Source organism: Vigna radiata, chromosome 7 (genome assembly GCF_000741045.1).
Source record: "Vigna radiata var. radiata cultivar VC1973A chromosome 7, Vradiata_ver6, whole genome shotgun sequence".
Classification (NCBI taxonomy): domain Eukaryota; kingdom Viridiplantae; phylum Streptophyta; class Magnoliopsida; order Fabales; family Fabaceae; genus Vigna; species Vigna radiata.
In genome coordinates, this window is record NC_028357.1 from 4,842,343 (window position 1) to 4,857,537 (window position 15,195).

The 15,195-nt window shown below is 32.2% G+C and overlaps 1 protein-coding gene across 7 annotated transcripts; it reads left to right on the forward strand.

Moving 5' to 3' along the window:
- The first annotated feature begins 7,816 nt into the window (after positions 1-7,816).
- On the forward strand, positions 7,817-14,880 carry LOC106767529 (protein BREVIS RADIX). Of its 7 annotated transcripts, XM_022782913.1 has the most exons (8): positions 7,817-8,201; positions 8,377-8,468; positions 8,702-8,803; positions 9,507-9,658; positions 12,347-12,744; positions 13,098-13,227; positions 13,539-13,870; positions 14,235-14,879. In XM_022782913.1, the coding sequence occupies exons 4-8, from the start codon at positions 9,545-9,547 to the stop codon at positions 14,311-14,313; spliced, it is 1,053 nt and encodes a 350-aa protein (XP_022638634.1). In that variant the 5' UTR covers positions 7,817-8,201; positions 8,377-8,468; positions 8,702-8,803; positions 9,507-9,544; the 3' UTR covers positions 14,314-14,879. The 7 variants fall into 7 exon arrangements, with proteins under 7 accessions (XP_022638634.1, XP_022638637.1, XP_014507931.1 ...); XM_022782916.1 differs by lacking the exon at positions 8,702-8,803 and having other exon boundaries at positions 14,235-14,880; XM_014652445.2 differs by lacking the exons at positions 8,377-8,468; positions 8,702-8,803 and having other exon boundaries at positions 14,235-14,875.
- The last annotated feature ends 315 nt before the right edge of the window (positions 14,881-15,195 follow it).

Genomic DNA, 15,195 nt, shown 5'->3' on the forward strand with positions numbered 1-15,195 from the left:
AAACTTTACTCTAATAATAAAGAACTAAACATAAATTTAACTAAATATAAATTAATATAAAACTTTTTTCATTTGTATTTATTTTCCGTCGTCTCATTTAATTTAATCTCTTTTAAACTAAAATTGAAATATATTTTTTTAAAATATTTCTTTGAAATACAATCATTTATACAACATATTTGAGAATAATAATACAATAAATATGTCACATTCTAAAAAGAATTTTTGTCCTTTATTTCTTAAAACACTATTTTAACAAAGAGTTTTGCGATTTTTTTTTTTTATAAACTTAATTCCGCCCCTTATTTAATTTTCAAATATTTTACAAAAACTTAATACTGATAATATTAATTTGTAATTTGGTTACAGATTCAATTATTCTTAATTTTAAATTATTGATTTATGATTTTTTGTTGTTTTTTATATAATACTTCATTATCATTTTTAAATTTTTTATCTTATTTATATATTTTTTATAAACTTTGATTATGATATTTAAAGTGTGAATTAATTTATTTTTTCTGTATCAATCTCCCTTTGGTATGTTCTTTTGGCATAAATCTGAATTCTTTGAATGTATAATCACGTGGTTTATATCAATTTCTTTTTCATTACAACCTTAAATTCTATTTTTAATGTTCATATAGTGATGACACGTTATATCAAATTCAAATAGAAAAATTTTGTTTACACGTTATGAGCTTTAAATAAACAAATCTAATGATAAAGATAATATTGTATAACATGAGGAATTGTGTTCAAATAATCGTCGTGTTTGAATCTTCATCCTATCCGTACATGATTGTACTTTGAAAATATTACTCTGTGAAAAGAATAATGAGCTTATTAATATTCATTTTCTCTTCACCAATGTAGATCATGATTCCTTAAAGTTTTAGATTGTAGAAGATATTATAGTTGTTAGAAGTCGGTTTTAGGCCTAATTCAACCCTACAAAACCGGTTTCTAATATTGTATCAGAGCCTGGTTAATTAGAGCTTATCCTAACGATTTGTTGGACATATTGTTCTACCCGCTATTGGACCGTTATCGGACCACCCATTAATATCTAGTCTCACGCTCGAGATGTATATATCTCGGCGTGAGGGGGGTGTATTGGAAGTCTCACATCGACTAGAGATAAAGCCAATTTATAATATATAAGTGGGGGTGCAGATCTCACCTCACAAGCCGGTTTTGTGAGATTGAATTAGGCCTAAAACTCACTTCTAACAATAGTTTAATATAGTAATTATTTATTGTTTACTAATGTTATATCTTCATGATTTTTCACTTCAAAGTAGTCAAGACTTTACACGTAAAATTATAAAAATTGCATAATTTTAAAATAAAATAAAATAACGTAACATAATGTTATACTTAAAAACATATTTTTTTTAATTTTTACATTTTTGAACGGTCAATTTTAATTTAATAATTATAGATAATTTTTTTAAAGATAAAGAATATATATACTCTGCACAGAAACCATTTAAGATATGACTTTTTATGTAATTATTATAAAAGACTTAATAAACTCCAATAATTTAATCATTTGAACATTACGACATTTGTTACTCTTTTTTAAGCTCTATTTTTTTTTAAGAATAAATCTCTCAATACTTAAAAGAATATAGAAACTATAAATATAATCAAAACTTAAAGGATCCATACAAAAATATTATAAAGAGATAAAATGAAATAAAAAAAGTATAACCTTTACGTACAAAATTTAAACTTAAAAATTAAACGTGGATGATGATGTACATCCAAGAAAAAAAGTTTAAAATGAAAAAAATAAGTGAAATAAAAATAAATTGTAAACTAATGTAGAAATATATAGGATAGTGACAATTTTTTCCTATCGATGTTATTAGTTTTACTAGGTAATAATTTTTTTTAATGACAACTAAAATATTCTATTTATATATAAAAAAAACTAATAAATCTATATTGCGAAACAAAATTTTGAAACGAAAATAATTTCATATTCAATCTAATTGAATTTTTTTAGAAATGAGAGAATAATCAAAATTGTTCTTAAAGTCATTACAGTGCTTATATGAAACAAATAAATTTAAATTTGTATTTGTAACATCCCAATAAATATAACCAAAGTTATAATTCATTTTAGGAGTTAACATGAACAATAAAGGAGAACAATAGTGAATAAGCAGAGAGATGAAAGAGATAGGAAAATATCATTAAAATTTAAAATTGTACAACAGTTAGATTAAATACAGTATCTACAAAATAGACCGAACGGTTTTACAAAACCAGAATCGGACGGCTAGTTAACTAAAAAAAATAAATGAACTAGTCTAAAGGTCGGATGGGTCTGCATAGCTTTCAGGTACGACCTCCACGGGGAGCTCGGCCTGCACGGCATTCTCCAGAGTGTCTTCCAGGGTAGCTTCCAAGGTATCCTCTACTCACATCCAAAAGGATGATCATGGCCATGAAGAGAACAACCGAACGGTCGGATGCCGAACGACAACATAGACAAAGACACAACAGATAAGGGTAAGCTTATGTAAATTTAATTAATTAATCAATTTCATCATACACGAGAACATACAGACTCAAACCAATCAACCATACATACATACAATTTCTATACATGCATACTACATTCCTTTAATCATGACCGACCACTAAGACCCTGTCCGGACGGTATGAACCTGTAGCTCGGTCGTCCCTAGCACCCGGTGTGGTGTAGTAACTGCCTTTCCTTATCAGCTGCCACCCGAGGTTAGTCCTCAAACGGTTATCTATTCATATAACCGCGGACCTCCTGCCATTCCCACACATGAGTGACCTTTCTCTACTTGAGAAAGCGCCCTCACGGAATATCAGGATCAGGACGACACCAGACTCATTCCCACATTCATACTTTACCAATCATCACCANATTCATGAGACATTCCTCNAGTGGAATTCCCTTANTTAGCCAAATTCAATCAAGGTTCATTATCACTTCCAANCTGTAAGGATGTTAAGAAACNNACCGGATGAATCAAAGANAGAATAANAGTTTGAGTAAGACAAGANGGTTTGACCAGATGGTCAGGCGAAAGANAACCGGACCNCAAGAATGAAGTATAAATAGTTGGNCGGATGGTNCGACAAAGAATAAGATCGTACTNCAAGAGATGNACTATAAGTGATAGTCATCCGAACGNTTTGGCAAAGAGTGTTATAAAATAAGCAATAATCATGGTTGAAGGTTGGTCTATGACCAAACACTTATCAGACCGAACGAATTAAGAAAGAAGAAACTCTTTAAAGGGGAAAAAGGACTTTAATCAAGTAAACCGGACGTTTCAATAAATAGAGGCTCACTAGACCATTCAGTCATTAAGTGACCGAGCGGTTTGAAAAGAAGAATATCAGGTTGTAAGTTTATCTTTTTAAGTGTCAGCCTAAGGCCGAACACTTGTAAGGCCGAACGCTTGGTTTATGAGTAGCGTTCTTAAATAGCTATCAATAAAACAATTAAAGGAAACCAATTAAGCTTAGCAACCACACTAGGCCGAACGGAAAAAGGGAACCGAACGGTCCTAATGACCTTCGATCTCAGATTCATATTTTCTCTAAGTTTTATACCTACTCATATCAGTGCAGAATTTACAGTTCATACTTACCATACAACTCATATCACCACATACCATATTTCAATCATAAGGAATCAAGCAACATACTTTAGATATCAAACATACATTAAATCAGGCATACATTCAAACCATACAGAGAAATTATAATTAAACTTTATAAGCTTCTCTTACCTCTAATTCCAGCTAAGACTTCGAAAGTAGGTTGGTAGCAACTATTTCTTCTAAGTTTCCCAAGGTCAGGTGCAACCCGAAACCGAACGGTTCTAATGGAAGAGGAGACCACCAGAAGTCTTTAGGTGTAATCTGAATGGTGATCGGAATAGTAGATTGGTTAGAATTTTAGAGAGAAGGTTGGGAGGTTTAGAGAGAAGGAGGAGAGTTTGAGATTTTCAGAAAGTTGAGTTTGAGGAAGAAGAAGATTGCATGGGAAAAGTGTCGTCAGACTTCTCATTTTACCTTAAGTACTGCCTCCATTCGGAACGTTCGGTCCACTCCCAGCCTGCCACCTGACTTCCACTTTCTAGACCTCACTGCTCTGCTGCTGCTACACGGATAACGAAGGAAGGGAATTAAAACTTGGCAGAGTTGGTCTCCCACTTAACCAGGGAAGACCGGACGGTTTGACAAGTGTACTCCACTAAGGTGGGGTATTAAATGGGGTGTGACAGTATGAATATTTAAAATAAAACATATAACGTAAGAGTATAGAAAAAATTGTATTTTAGAATAATTGTATTTTAGAATGGATTTAAATAAAGTATTTTAATATTAAAAGTTTAAAGTATAAATACAATTTTTATAAATGAATTTCATCATCTTAAGTCACATCATTTATTTTATTTCCTTTAGAATTCTCTCATTTCTCTTTAGAGTTTCTAATCCTATGTTCATCTGTTTGAAGATCAAAGACTGCTAGGTAATCTTCAAAATGAGTTCTTCACTTCTATCTGGTTGGTTTTTTGAATAAAGTAAGTTGATTTTCTATTATTTTTCTTAGTCTGTATGTTTTTCCTATGCATGTGGATCATTTAGATTTGTATGTGGTGTGTGAGTTTTCTTTAAAGAGTAGCTAATGATAGTGATTCTAATAGCGTGTCTTAATTGTGTTTGTGTGATTCTGAAGGGTAGATAGAGTTTTCTTTTTTGCTTTAAAAGGTGTTTATAAGGTTCTAAAGATGTTTGGTTGTCTCTCAGGTAAAGGAAGCTAATTACCTTGTTTTAAAGTTATAACTCTATTTAGAATGTTAAATTATATGTTGGGTTTGTTTGGAATTGGTCGATTTGCTAATGTTGGTTGTTTTAAATGTTGTTTTGTTGATTTAGTTGAGTTGAGTTGAATTGAGAAAATGAAGATATGATCAACTGAGCTAATTGATATGTGTCTTAACATTAAAAATTGTTTTTGACCTAAATACCAAAAGGGAATACCAATTTGATCAGTTGAATATGTTTGATTCTCACAAATCATTAGATTTTCACAAATCATTGGATTTTCATCTGCTGTTATTTGATATAGTGTTGAACAATAGCAAGTTGGCGCGAAGCGCTAGATCATTGTACAGGTCTGGAAGCATTTTAGCTCTAGAGTGCTAAGTGTCAAACTTGTACCATTGAGCGTAAGAAATGCAAATGTTTTGGTGTTGAGTGGTGACAAGGCACCGTTGAATGCCACTTTTCATTGTAGGTCTGAAACAATTTAATTTCAGGTCGTTGGGCGGTAGATGGGTGTCTTTGAGCAAAATATTTAGTGAGAAAAATGGCGTTGAGCGCAACCTTTTGCGAAATGTTTGACGTTAGGCGTAAAAATTGTCACTAAGGGTGTGTTTACTTTAGGGAGATAATTTGGAGGAAAGTGAGTTGATGAATTTGAGAGGATTTTGAGTGAATTATGTGGTGAATAAGAGTGGATTTGAAAGTAAAGTTTGTGAAAATTAATGTAAGATTTTATCAATGTGACAAATAAAAAGAAATCGTTTAATTGGTAGAAATTAAATATTACTAAAATACCCCTAACTATAAAAGTAATATAAAATGATGATTATAAATGTTATATTTAATTGTAAAAATGTTTATAACAAGAAAAAAAATAAAAATTAATTTTTATAGATTATATCTATATTTTTAATTTGAATTTGACTGTATAAGAAAATGTTTTTTATTTGCTAATCAATAAAGTGAAATAATATTAATTATTTTTGTAATTATGTCTTTTATATCCTGAGTTATTATAAATTTAAAAGAAATAACAATGAAGTTATTAAAAATTTAAAATTAATATTAAAATTAACTTTAATATATGTAAAAAATTAATTACACACTTTAAAATAATCTTAAATAGTTAAATCAAAAGAAATATGCTTGCGTATATAAAAATTGTTATAGAATAACAAACTGTTAAATTTAGTTAAATTTAGCTAAATGACATTAAATTGTAAAAATAAAACATTTTTTATGTTAAAAGAAACATTATATAAATATTTTGTCAATAGAGATAAAACAATGTTTCCTTCTTCACATTATATAAATACTTATCTTTGTTGTAAAGTCGGGCAGGAGGAGTAATTATGCTTCATGTGGTCTGTGCTTGTTATCAAGGGTAGAAAATATTTTTCACCATAATATTACTCTCATATCTCGTTGCATTCTTGGAGATGAAAAAAGCACCTCATCCCGTAAATTAATGCTAATCATTCATTACAAATCTTTTGGTGCACAGTTAATCTTTTAAATCCATCTCCTTAAAGTGAACAAAACCTAAGCGTCATTTTTTTCGAAAGGTCTAGCGTTGAGTTCTATTTCTGAGTATCACAGTGTATGTTGTGATTTTTCTGATGCACTGATTATTTTGAGATGGATTTACTATGGTTGTTATGTATGTTTAATATATATTATGATCTTTTATAGATTGATAACATGATTGTGAGTATGTATGGTAAATGTTGTGGAAAAAATTTTAAGAAGTTGCTCGTGGTGATTTCAATAATGTATGTATTGATATATCGATTTTCATATTTGGAGTTATAATGTTTCTTTAATAATCATTCAATCTCAAGTAAAGTAGGGTATGTATGTGATAAGAAGAACAAAAAGTTCTATTCCAAGGGTTTACTTGGTCAAAGATGTTGACAAATTAATCATGTATGTGGTAGGATGAAATCCAACGGTAATGACTCTATAGAGGAATAAAGGCCACCACAAGTGCATAACTCATCAAAGTTTGATATCAATATATGTATTCGAATGATTGAGTTTAGTATGAATAATTGCACATACTAGAAGTTTTTGGATATGAATGTTTATGTGTTAATATATCTATACATGTATGATTGTTTTTTTTGGTACATTAGTTTACCTTTTCTTTTTTGTTTGTTTATTTATTCTTCTTTTGCAAAGATTATTTTAATAGTGAACGCATGCATTTGGTGTAAAATAAAGATAATACAACAACTTAGTTAGTTTAGAATGAAATTTTTGTTATATCATTTTTTTTAAAATTCTACTTTATATATATATATATATATATATATATATATATATATATATATATATATAACTCTGTATACTTAGTACTATATTTACTACATATTTATTTATTATCACATTTATAATGTTTTATTTAATAATTTCACATTTTAAATGGAATGATACTGAACTAATCCAAATTTAAGGTATAAATTAAACCTATTTTTAAAATTTCTAAATATGAGCTGAAAATGTATAATTCTTTAGAGTACTCTTTATATTATTAACATATTAATTTCTTTTTTACATTATTCCAAATATTTTTCTTTTTTTCTATTTACACGGAAATCACTTAACCGAAAGACTCATTTATGAGTGTGCAAATTGCTAGAAAAGGAAAATCTTTGCATTAAAGTAAATTAAAACTATGACACATTTTAATTTTTGAAAACAAAAAAATTTGGACATTGTAATTGAAACACCTTAAACTGTGTTTTGAAAACATATTGATTTTGGATAATTTTGGTTTGCAAAAGTTGAGTTATGATTTTAGCACATGATTATAAAGACATGAAATGCCTGATGCGATGGTTCCCAACTCTATCATACTAATCCCACCCATTCAACCGCTCCATTACATCACTCCCAATCAAACTTCGCCACGTGTCATGCTACGTACGCACCTTAAAGATCCTTCAGTGTTGCATTGCATCAGCATGAACATGTGGGTCCCACTGTCTTCTACGCCCTCGACCATCGTTTCCGCTGTAAAAAGACAAAAACAAAATTCCTCCTAACGTCTTCCTTATTCACGCCAAACATTTTCCGTCAAAACTAACGCCGTCAACCCTCCCCCTCCGTATAAATACCACACCCTCAACCTTCGCCATCTTCCAAAATTTCGGGCACCGATTCTAGATTCTCGTATCCCGTTTTCTCGCCGAAATATCAACAACGCTACTCATCGCTAATCACCGCTTCATATTAGTTCGCTTCGGAGCTCCAAAAATGGAAAGCTAAAGAAGGAAAAAAAAAATTTGGATTTCACATCACATCAAATCACATCGTATCGTATCCAAGCGAAGCCAAGCCAATCCAATCGAATCCACCGTTCGTTAATATCTGGTAAGTTTTTATCTCTTTGTTGTGTGGTGAGGGAAATTAAAGCGTAGATAGTAGTAATTAATAGGTGTATGCATTGCATTAAAATGCGTTTCAGATCCCAAACGCAGCGCATTTAATTTGATTGATAGATTAGTAGGAGGGAGGATTTTGATTTTGATTTTGATTTTGATAAAAGGCGTTGGACATACGAAGGTGGTGCATCTGCGAGAGGTGAGACAAAAGAAGGAGAAGCGGTTGAACGTTTGCTTGCTAAGTCGTTTTCGAATAGTAATGACTGACTCTATTTAATTAATTCCGCTTTTGCAGTAAAGCTAGAATTATAATATCTCAATCAATGCACTAACAATTTCAATTCTCTTTTCTCCTTCATTCTCTTTCACTGTCCAGTTACCTCTTCGCACCCTCCGACAAACATTGATTCCTCATTCAAACCCATTCTGTTTTTCCGCAATCCCAAAAACACGTACCCTCACTCTCACTCTCTCTCTCTCTATCTCTAGGTCAGTCAGTCAGCCGCTTTTGGTTTTCGGGTGTGCCTTGGAGAACGGGGATTGATGTGATTTACACAAAAGATAAAGAGAGAATCGAAAGAATATATTATAGTATGTCACTTGTTCTTTTTATTATATCTTATTGTGCTATAGTACCTATTTTTGTATTTATTTATCAAATTTTCTCTTTATTTGAGGCGCGAGGAAATGTTTTTATTATTAATGGGGTTCATTTAGTTCTTTTCTTTTTAAGGGGTGTCAGAATCTTCGGCTTGGAGGTTCTTCTTTTAAAATTGCGAATTTGTGTGCGGTAAAGCAAAGCAGATAGTAGTAATGTAGTAGTACCCTGGCCATTCCTTGCCCCATTTTGTTTCCTTTCTCTACTTTTTATTATTGATCCCATTTTCTTCTTTTGAGATTTTGAGATCGCTTTCGATCTTGCTCTGATCCCGAGCCTCCTTCTCAATACCACTTTTCCTTTTTCTCTTTTCCTCCCTTCTGTTTCCCCACACGAAAGATATCATTTCTTAGACCACTAAAACTGCTAAATTCAAATTCCCTTTTATTTTTCTTCCGCTTCGCATTCTAAACTGTGCTGTTGCTGCATTTCTTCATTCAATTTGGGGCTTCCACTGGCTGGCGTTGCTCTGTCACTGTTTCATTCAATGAAAGTGATTGCCTCAAACGCGTAATCAATTATGTCCTTCATTACTATTCCACGTCGCCCTCCATCCCAGTCATCCAAAGCCGTATATTATTAAAAAATTGACTGTTTCTTTGATATTTATCTAACTATTTTGAATTTGTTGTGCAGGAAAAAAAGGAGGGTATAATTAAGAAGAGTAAAGAAAGATGTTTACGTGTATAGCGTGTACGAAGCAAACGACGGATGAGAGGGAGGAAGAAGGAGTCCGTGAGAGTAGCACGCCGAGTACAAAAGAAGCTGTCAAAAGCCTGACCACACAGGTTCTTCACTCTCTCACACATTCTTTCTCTCTCTTGATTCACCCACAATCTTCATCTTGGTGAAAAACAAATAAAATCTTCACCCCGTTTAGGTACACTCATATATGACGGGGGGCCACCACTATTTCATCACCACCTTATATGATTTTTGATAAATTATTTCTATTTATATTTTTGAATAAATATCGCAGGTATGTAATTATTTGAGTCTTACATTTGTTGATTTTGACTAGTTACCGTCAAAAGCTTAATAGTCACAATTACGTAATTTCATGAATGCTTTTGATACATTCTTACTTTTAATTTAAAGTAAATGGTCTATGCAAATTTTTTTAATAATACGTTATTATCGATTTGTGGGAATCGAAAATAAACATTTTATTTTCTAATATGTTTATTGATATTATTCTTCATATTAAGAAATTTAATATCATTTTTTATTTGTTAATTTAATAAGAAAAATAATATTTTGAATAAAGATTCAACCCAGTGGCCATAAGTTAAGACACGCATGGTTTTGGATGACGCAGTTTTGTTTTGTTCTGTTCTGATTTGGACCCTTTTGATGTTGGTGGTATGCTCCCTATCATATATACTATTTGGTCTATTTTATTCGTTTATTTAGGAGCTTGTGGGCATATGGTGTTGCCATTTTGTTAAGCTGTGGAGGTGCAACATGGATTCATGATTAACCAATCAACCCTTGATTATCCACTCATAATTGTACATGAGTGGAGAAGCAAGGTGTTCTGCAGTTTAAAATATATAATAACCATGCAAATATCAACGGATCAATATATTTACATGATTCCGGTGATGTCTCGTTACTTTCTAGTACTCTACACATAACTTATTTTTAATTTAGGATATAATAAAGAATAATACCACGAGATTTTAGATGTGGAAACTAACTTATCATACTAATATATTTATATTAATATAATCTTGATCTTGCAAACGTTATGAATTAATTTTTTGCTTTTATCCAAAATATTAACTTGGTTTTCCAAGAAAAGCAAATGTCTCGGTCAATTATTCTAAATGCGTAATGAGAATAGCAATAGTGGGAACATGTTTCATATTCAGCATTTGAGTTGATGATGAGAAAAGATTCCTATCACAGGAAGGGTCTGCCATATTCCTATCCCTAGTGTGGCCCATCCTTGAATTCTTGTCGATTCAATGTTTTTCAAAAGGTTTCTATTATTACCAACGCAGAAAAAAAAAGCAAAAATAGATAAGTGATAGCCGACTACTGATAGTTTTTATGGCAGAAAAGTGTTTAGGGTTTATATATATATATATATATATATATATATATATATATATATATATATATATATATATATATATATATATACTTTACTTTTAGACCAATAGGCACGATTCTCTTTCTTAATGTATGCTTATGTGTGTGAGTTACCTTCCTTTTAGTGCTCTTTATTCTTCCTTGTAAGTCAATGTAATGTAAATGCAATTTAAGCTGGACTCAACTCTCTATAAGACGATCCAATATTGTTTTAATCAACAGAATAGTGTGTGACGCACTCTTTTCGAATTTCTATGCTTATCCTAATGTTTTGAACCAACTATTTCTAAATTAAGTTAAAACTTTTATGAAAAAACTAGCTAGAAATCAACTGAATTTTCTTCAATTAGGAAATGTTTTCCATTATTGGTAACATAGTTCATGGTAGCATATATGTAAGGATTTTGTCATCCACTTGTATCCTCAACCCAAACACATTCTCCACAATCCAGCTGTAAAGGTTTTTCTTTGAAAATGACCGAAGACTGAAACCTTAGCCTCCATTCAGTTTCATCCAAATTTACTTTTAACTTATACTTCAGAACTTGCACAAATGGTTTCCATCAGTTCTTCCTTGTGTGCCATTTGGCGAACACATTTCTGCTATCGTCTGCCAATATCCAATGTGCTTATCTTTAAATTATTTATATCTTTAATTATGGCTTTTCCTCCTTCTTTTGTTTCCTCTGGTCCAATTCCAATAAAAAACAGTTCTTTTTAATCATGGACAATCTGTATTTGCTTCTTCTAGCTAGTAGATAACTAGTTCTCCGTCCATACTTTTCTCTTTTCCATCTAGTGCATCATATTTTAGACAATCATATCGTATTCAAGATAAAAGGAAAGTATCGAAGCAATATGAGTAGGTGAATAAAGCAAGATGCCACTCAGGTGTTTATGAAGCCTTGACACATTGTTGAGATATAAAAATAGAATTTTAAATTGTACCTACTCCCCACTTGAGAGTACTTTCAGTGACCGAAATCCACTTAGACACAGAATATATTATTAAATATTCGACAATCCCAATTTACAAAAGAATAGAACATTATATGAACTGTTAAAGGAGAGTTACTTGGGAAGGGGTGTTTGGGCCCAATATACGGTCCTCCTTTCATATAAAAGGAAGTGTGATACAATTTCATATTTCGAGTTTCCGTTACGAAGCAATGATTTAAACATATAACCACGTTACAACATTTAATCTATCAATCTTCTCTCCATATTATTATATTATTATATTATTATAATATAGTTGTTATCGAGTTGTTTTGGTGGTAGAAAAAGTCCTTATATTTAGTTATTTTCTATTTTTTAAAATTAAATAATTGAAGCCTCTAATGCATCGGTGCTAATACGGTTATATTCTTTATATGCAGATAAAGGATATGGCACTGAAGTTTTCAGGTGCTTACAAACAATGCAAACCCTGCACAGGGTCTAGTAGCTACAAGAAAGGACATAGACCATATCCAGACTTCGATACCATCTCAGAAGGGGTTCCATACCCTTACATTGGGGGTGCAAGCTCAAGTTCAACCCCCGCTTGGGACTTCACAACATCTCACTACCCTGGAGGAAGATCAGACCCACGATTTGCTGGGGCATTTGGTGGTGACCGCACGCCTAGAGGACGAGACTCAGCATCAGTTTGTGATGTAGTCTTAGAGGACGAGGATGAGCCTAAGGAGTGGATGGCAGTAGTGGAACCAGGGGTTCACATTACCTTTGTGTCTCTTCCTAATGGGGGAAATGATCTTAAAAGAATTCGCTTCAGGTATGGTAACGACTACGCCAATAATTGGCAAGTCATTTCAATTACAAGTTATTGCAGAGATGTTAATTTTCTAGTCAATGATAATTGTGCTTGTCCCTAAAGTAATGATTAATGAACCAATTAAACACTAAATAAATTTGTCCCAAATTGCCCTTGCCTAACAATGGTCTATTACTTGGCACTGCACTTGTTGGATAAAAAAATCAGCTGAAATATGGAGTTTACATTCTGAAAAGAATACCTTAGGCCTTAATATTAATATTACACAAAATGTATGGGAGTTTTTAGTTGTTGAGAACTTAAATTATCCTGTAGGAGCAAAGACTGACAATACTTAGCGTTTGAATTTGAAGCCGAGAGATGTTTAATAAATGGCAAGCGCAAAGATGGTGGGGTGAGAATTACGACAGAATCATGGAACTTTATAACGTGCAGAGATTTAATCGACAGGCGCTCAACACTCCTCCAAGGTCTGAGGACGAGGTAATAATCTACATTTCTTTCCATCAAGATTATGTTTTGCATTATCTTCATCATTCATTATATCTTATCATGTAGAGCACGATTTTGTAAGACTAATTTGGCTTATACAATTGTAATGATGGTCCAGCTTATATGTAAGTAAAAAAATGTTTTGATCAATTAGGTTGTACAGACAAGATTAACTCCTCTGGCACTCTCTAAACTTATCGCTTGATAATATGTTTCGTATGAATTAAGTAAGAAGACCATTGTATTCAATTTTCAAAAACTATATTGGATTCGATATTAATATGTATAATTTGTTTGGACAGCCAAGAGATTCTACCTTCTCAAGATTGACATCTGCACAGGAAAGTCCCATGCCGTCAAACAAGGATTGGACCCCCAGGAGTCACTATAAACCTTCTGGGAGCAGAGGATATTACCCCTCTGAACCGTTGGATCATGGTGGAGGTGGTGGCCACTTGCATGCAGGGCCATCTATGGAACCAGCAAGGGATACTACTGCTTCTAGAGATGAGCCTTCTATCAGCAATGCCAGCGAAATGGAGGCAGAATGGGTAGAACAAGATGAGCCTGGGGTTTACATTACAATCCGGCAGTTAGCTGATGGGACCAGGGAGCTTCGACGTGTCAGATTCAGGTACTACATAGTATAATGCATTACTAAAAACATATTCCTGTTCTTTTCCTTCACACGGAAATGATCCTAGTAGCATGTATTATTGTGAAATAATATCCACACAAATGAGAGCGTTGAAAAGAAGAACTAATCGTAGCTAAATGTCAAAATAGTGATGATCAAGATAAATTTAAGTAAAACAACCCTTAGAATCTATGCATCCTCATAAAATCGAGATGTTTTCCTATTGTGCTGTCACAAGCGCAAATACATACATACCTATTAAGTTAATATTGTCAATTTTGAAGAGGGTACCGAAGACCCTTTAAAAGTTTTGATGGTTATTTGGTTTTGAATTTAATAGTTTTTGAACTCATGTTTGCAGCCGGGAAAGATTTGGTGAGGTGAATGCAAAAACATGGTGGGAAGAAAACAGAGAGAGAATACAAGCTCAATACCTTTGAAGTGTATTCCTAAGAAAAAGTGGAATCCCAAATTTTGTCTCCAAGAGAATGTAACGGTATGACTCCAGATTAAGGAGTGGAGTCAGTCCTATACAGAAAACTGGACTTCCCACCATCGTTTATGGTCTCTGGTGTTAGTGCAAATCAGGGATTTAGTTTTGTGGTGACTCCATTTTTTCCAAGTATCAGTCGCCATTGGATTGGGAGGTCTAATCTTTATTACAAATCAAATATATATTTTTTATCCTCCTAATTTTCCTGCCTTGCTTTCTTTTCATTTTAAGGGATACTTTTTTTCTCATCACGATTGTTGTTCCATTAATTTATCACCATTTGTTTATTTTTTATCTCCCAAGTGGAACTGTGTTGTAGTTGTTTACCAAAGAAATTAATTAAGAGAAAACACTGCTATTTATTAATGCATGATTTAAGATATTCTAGTATGTGGTTTTGTTTAAATAAATTTCTCTATAAATTAAATATAGTGTAGAAGACGTTTAAGTTTGCGTTCTTGTATAAAAGACGTTTAGGAGACACGTGTCTGTCTCAGTAAGTTGATCTACAAACATGAAGGCACTTAATCCTTTGGTTTATATAAACACTAAATAATGTGTGTTTGTTTTCGTTGATGGAAATGTGAGTGTGACTTTACTAATTTGCTAGGATTGAGTTAAGGGATACTATTAATCCAAGAAAGCCAACTCATCTAAAAGTCAATGACACATTTACCTTGTGTTGAGTGAAAAGATTCATATGTAAGTTCTTATATAACTTCAGTAATGTTTGATAGCCACAAATGCTGTATATATGTTTTTCATCTGATAAGCTTTTTCTTCAACAAACACTAGTTAGTATACATAATCTAATAATCTTTTATCTGAG

Excerpts from the sequence above, each read along its gene's own strand:
- LOC106767529 (XM_022782916.1), top strand. The coding sequence starts at position 9,545 with ATGTTTACGTGTATAGCGTGTACGAAGCAAACGACGGATGAGAGGGAG. Across the intron at positions 12,745-13,097 it reads CTTAAAAGAATTCGCTTCAG|CCGAGAGATGTTTAATAAAT; the intron begins GTATGGTAACGA and ends TTGAATTTGAAG. Across the intron at positions 13,871-14,234 it reads CTTCGACGTGTCAGATTCAG|CCGGGAAAGATTTGGTGAGG; the intron begins GTACTACATAGT and ends TCATGTTTGCAG.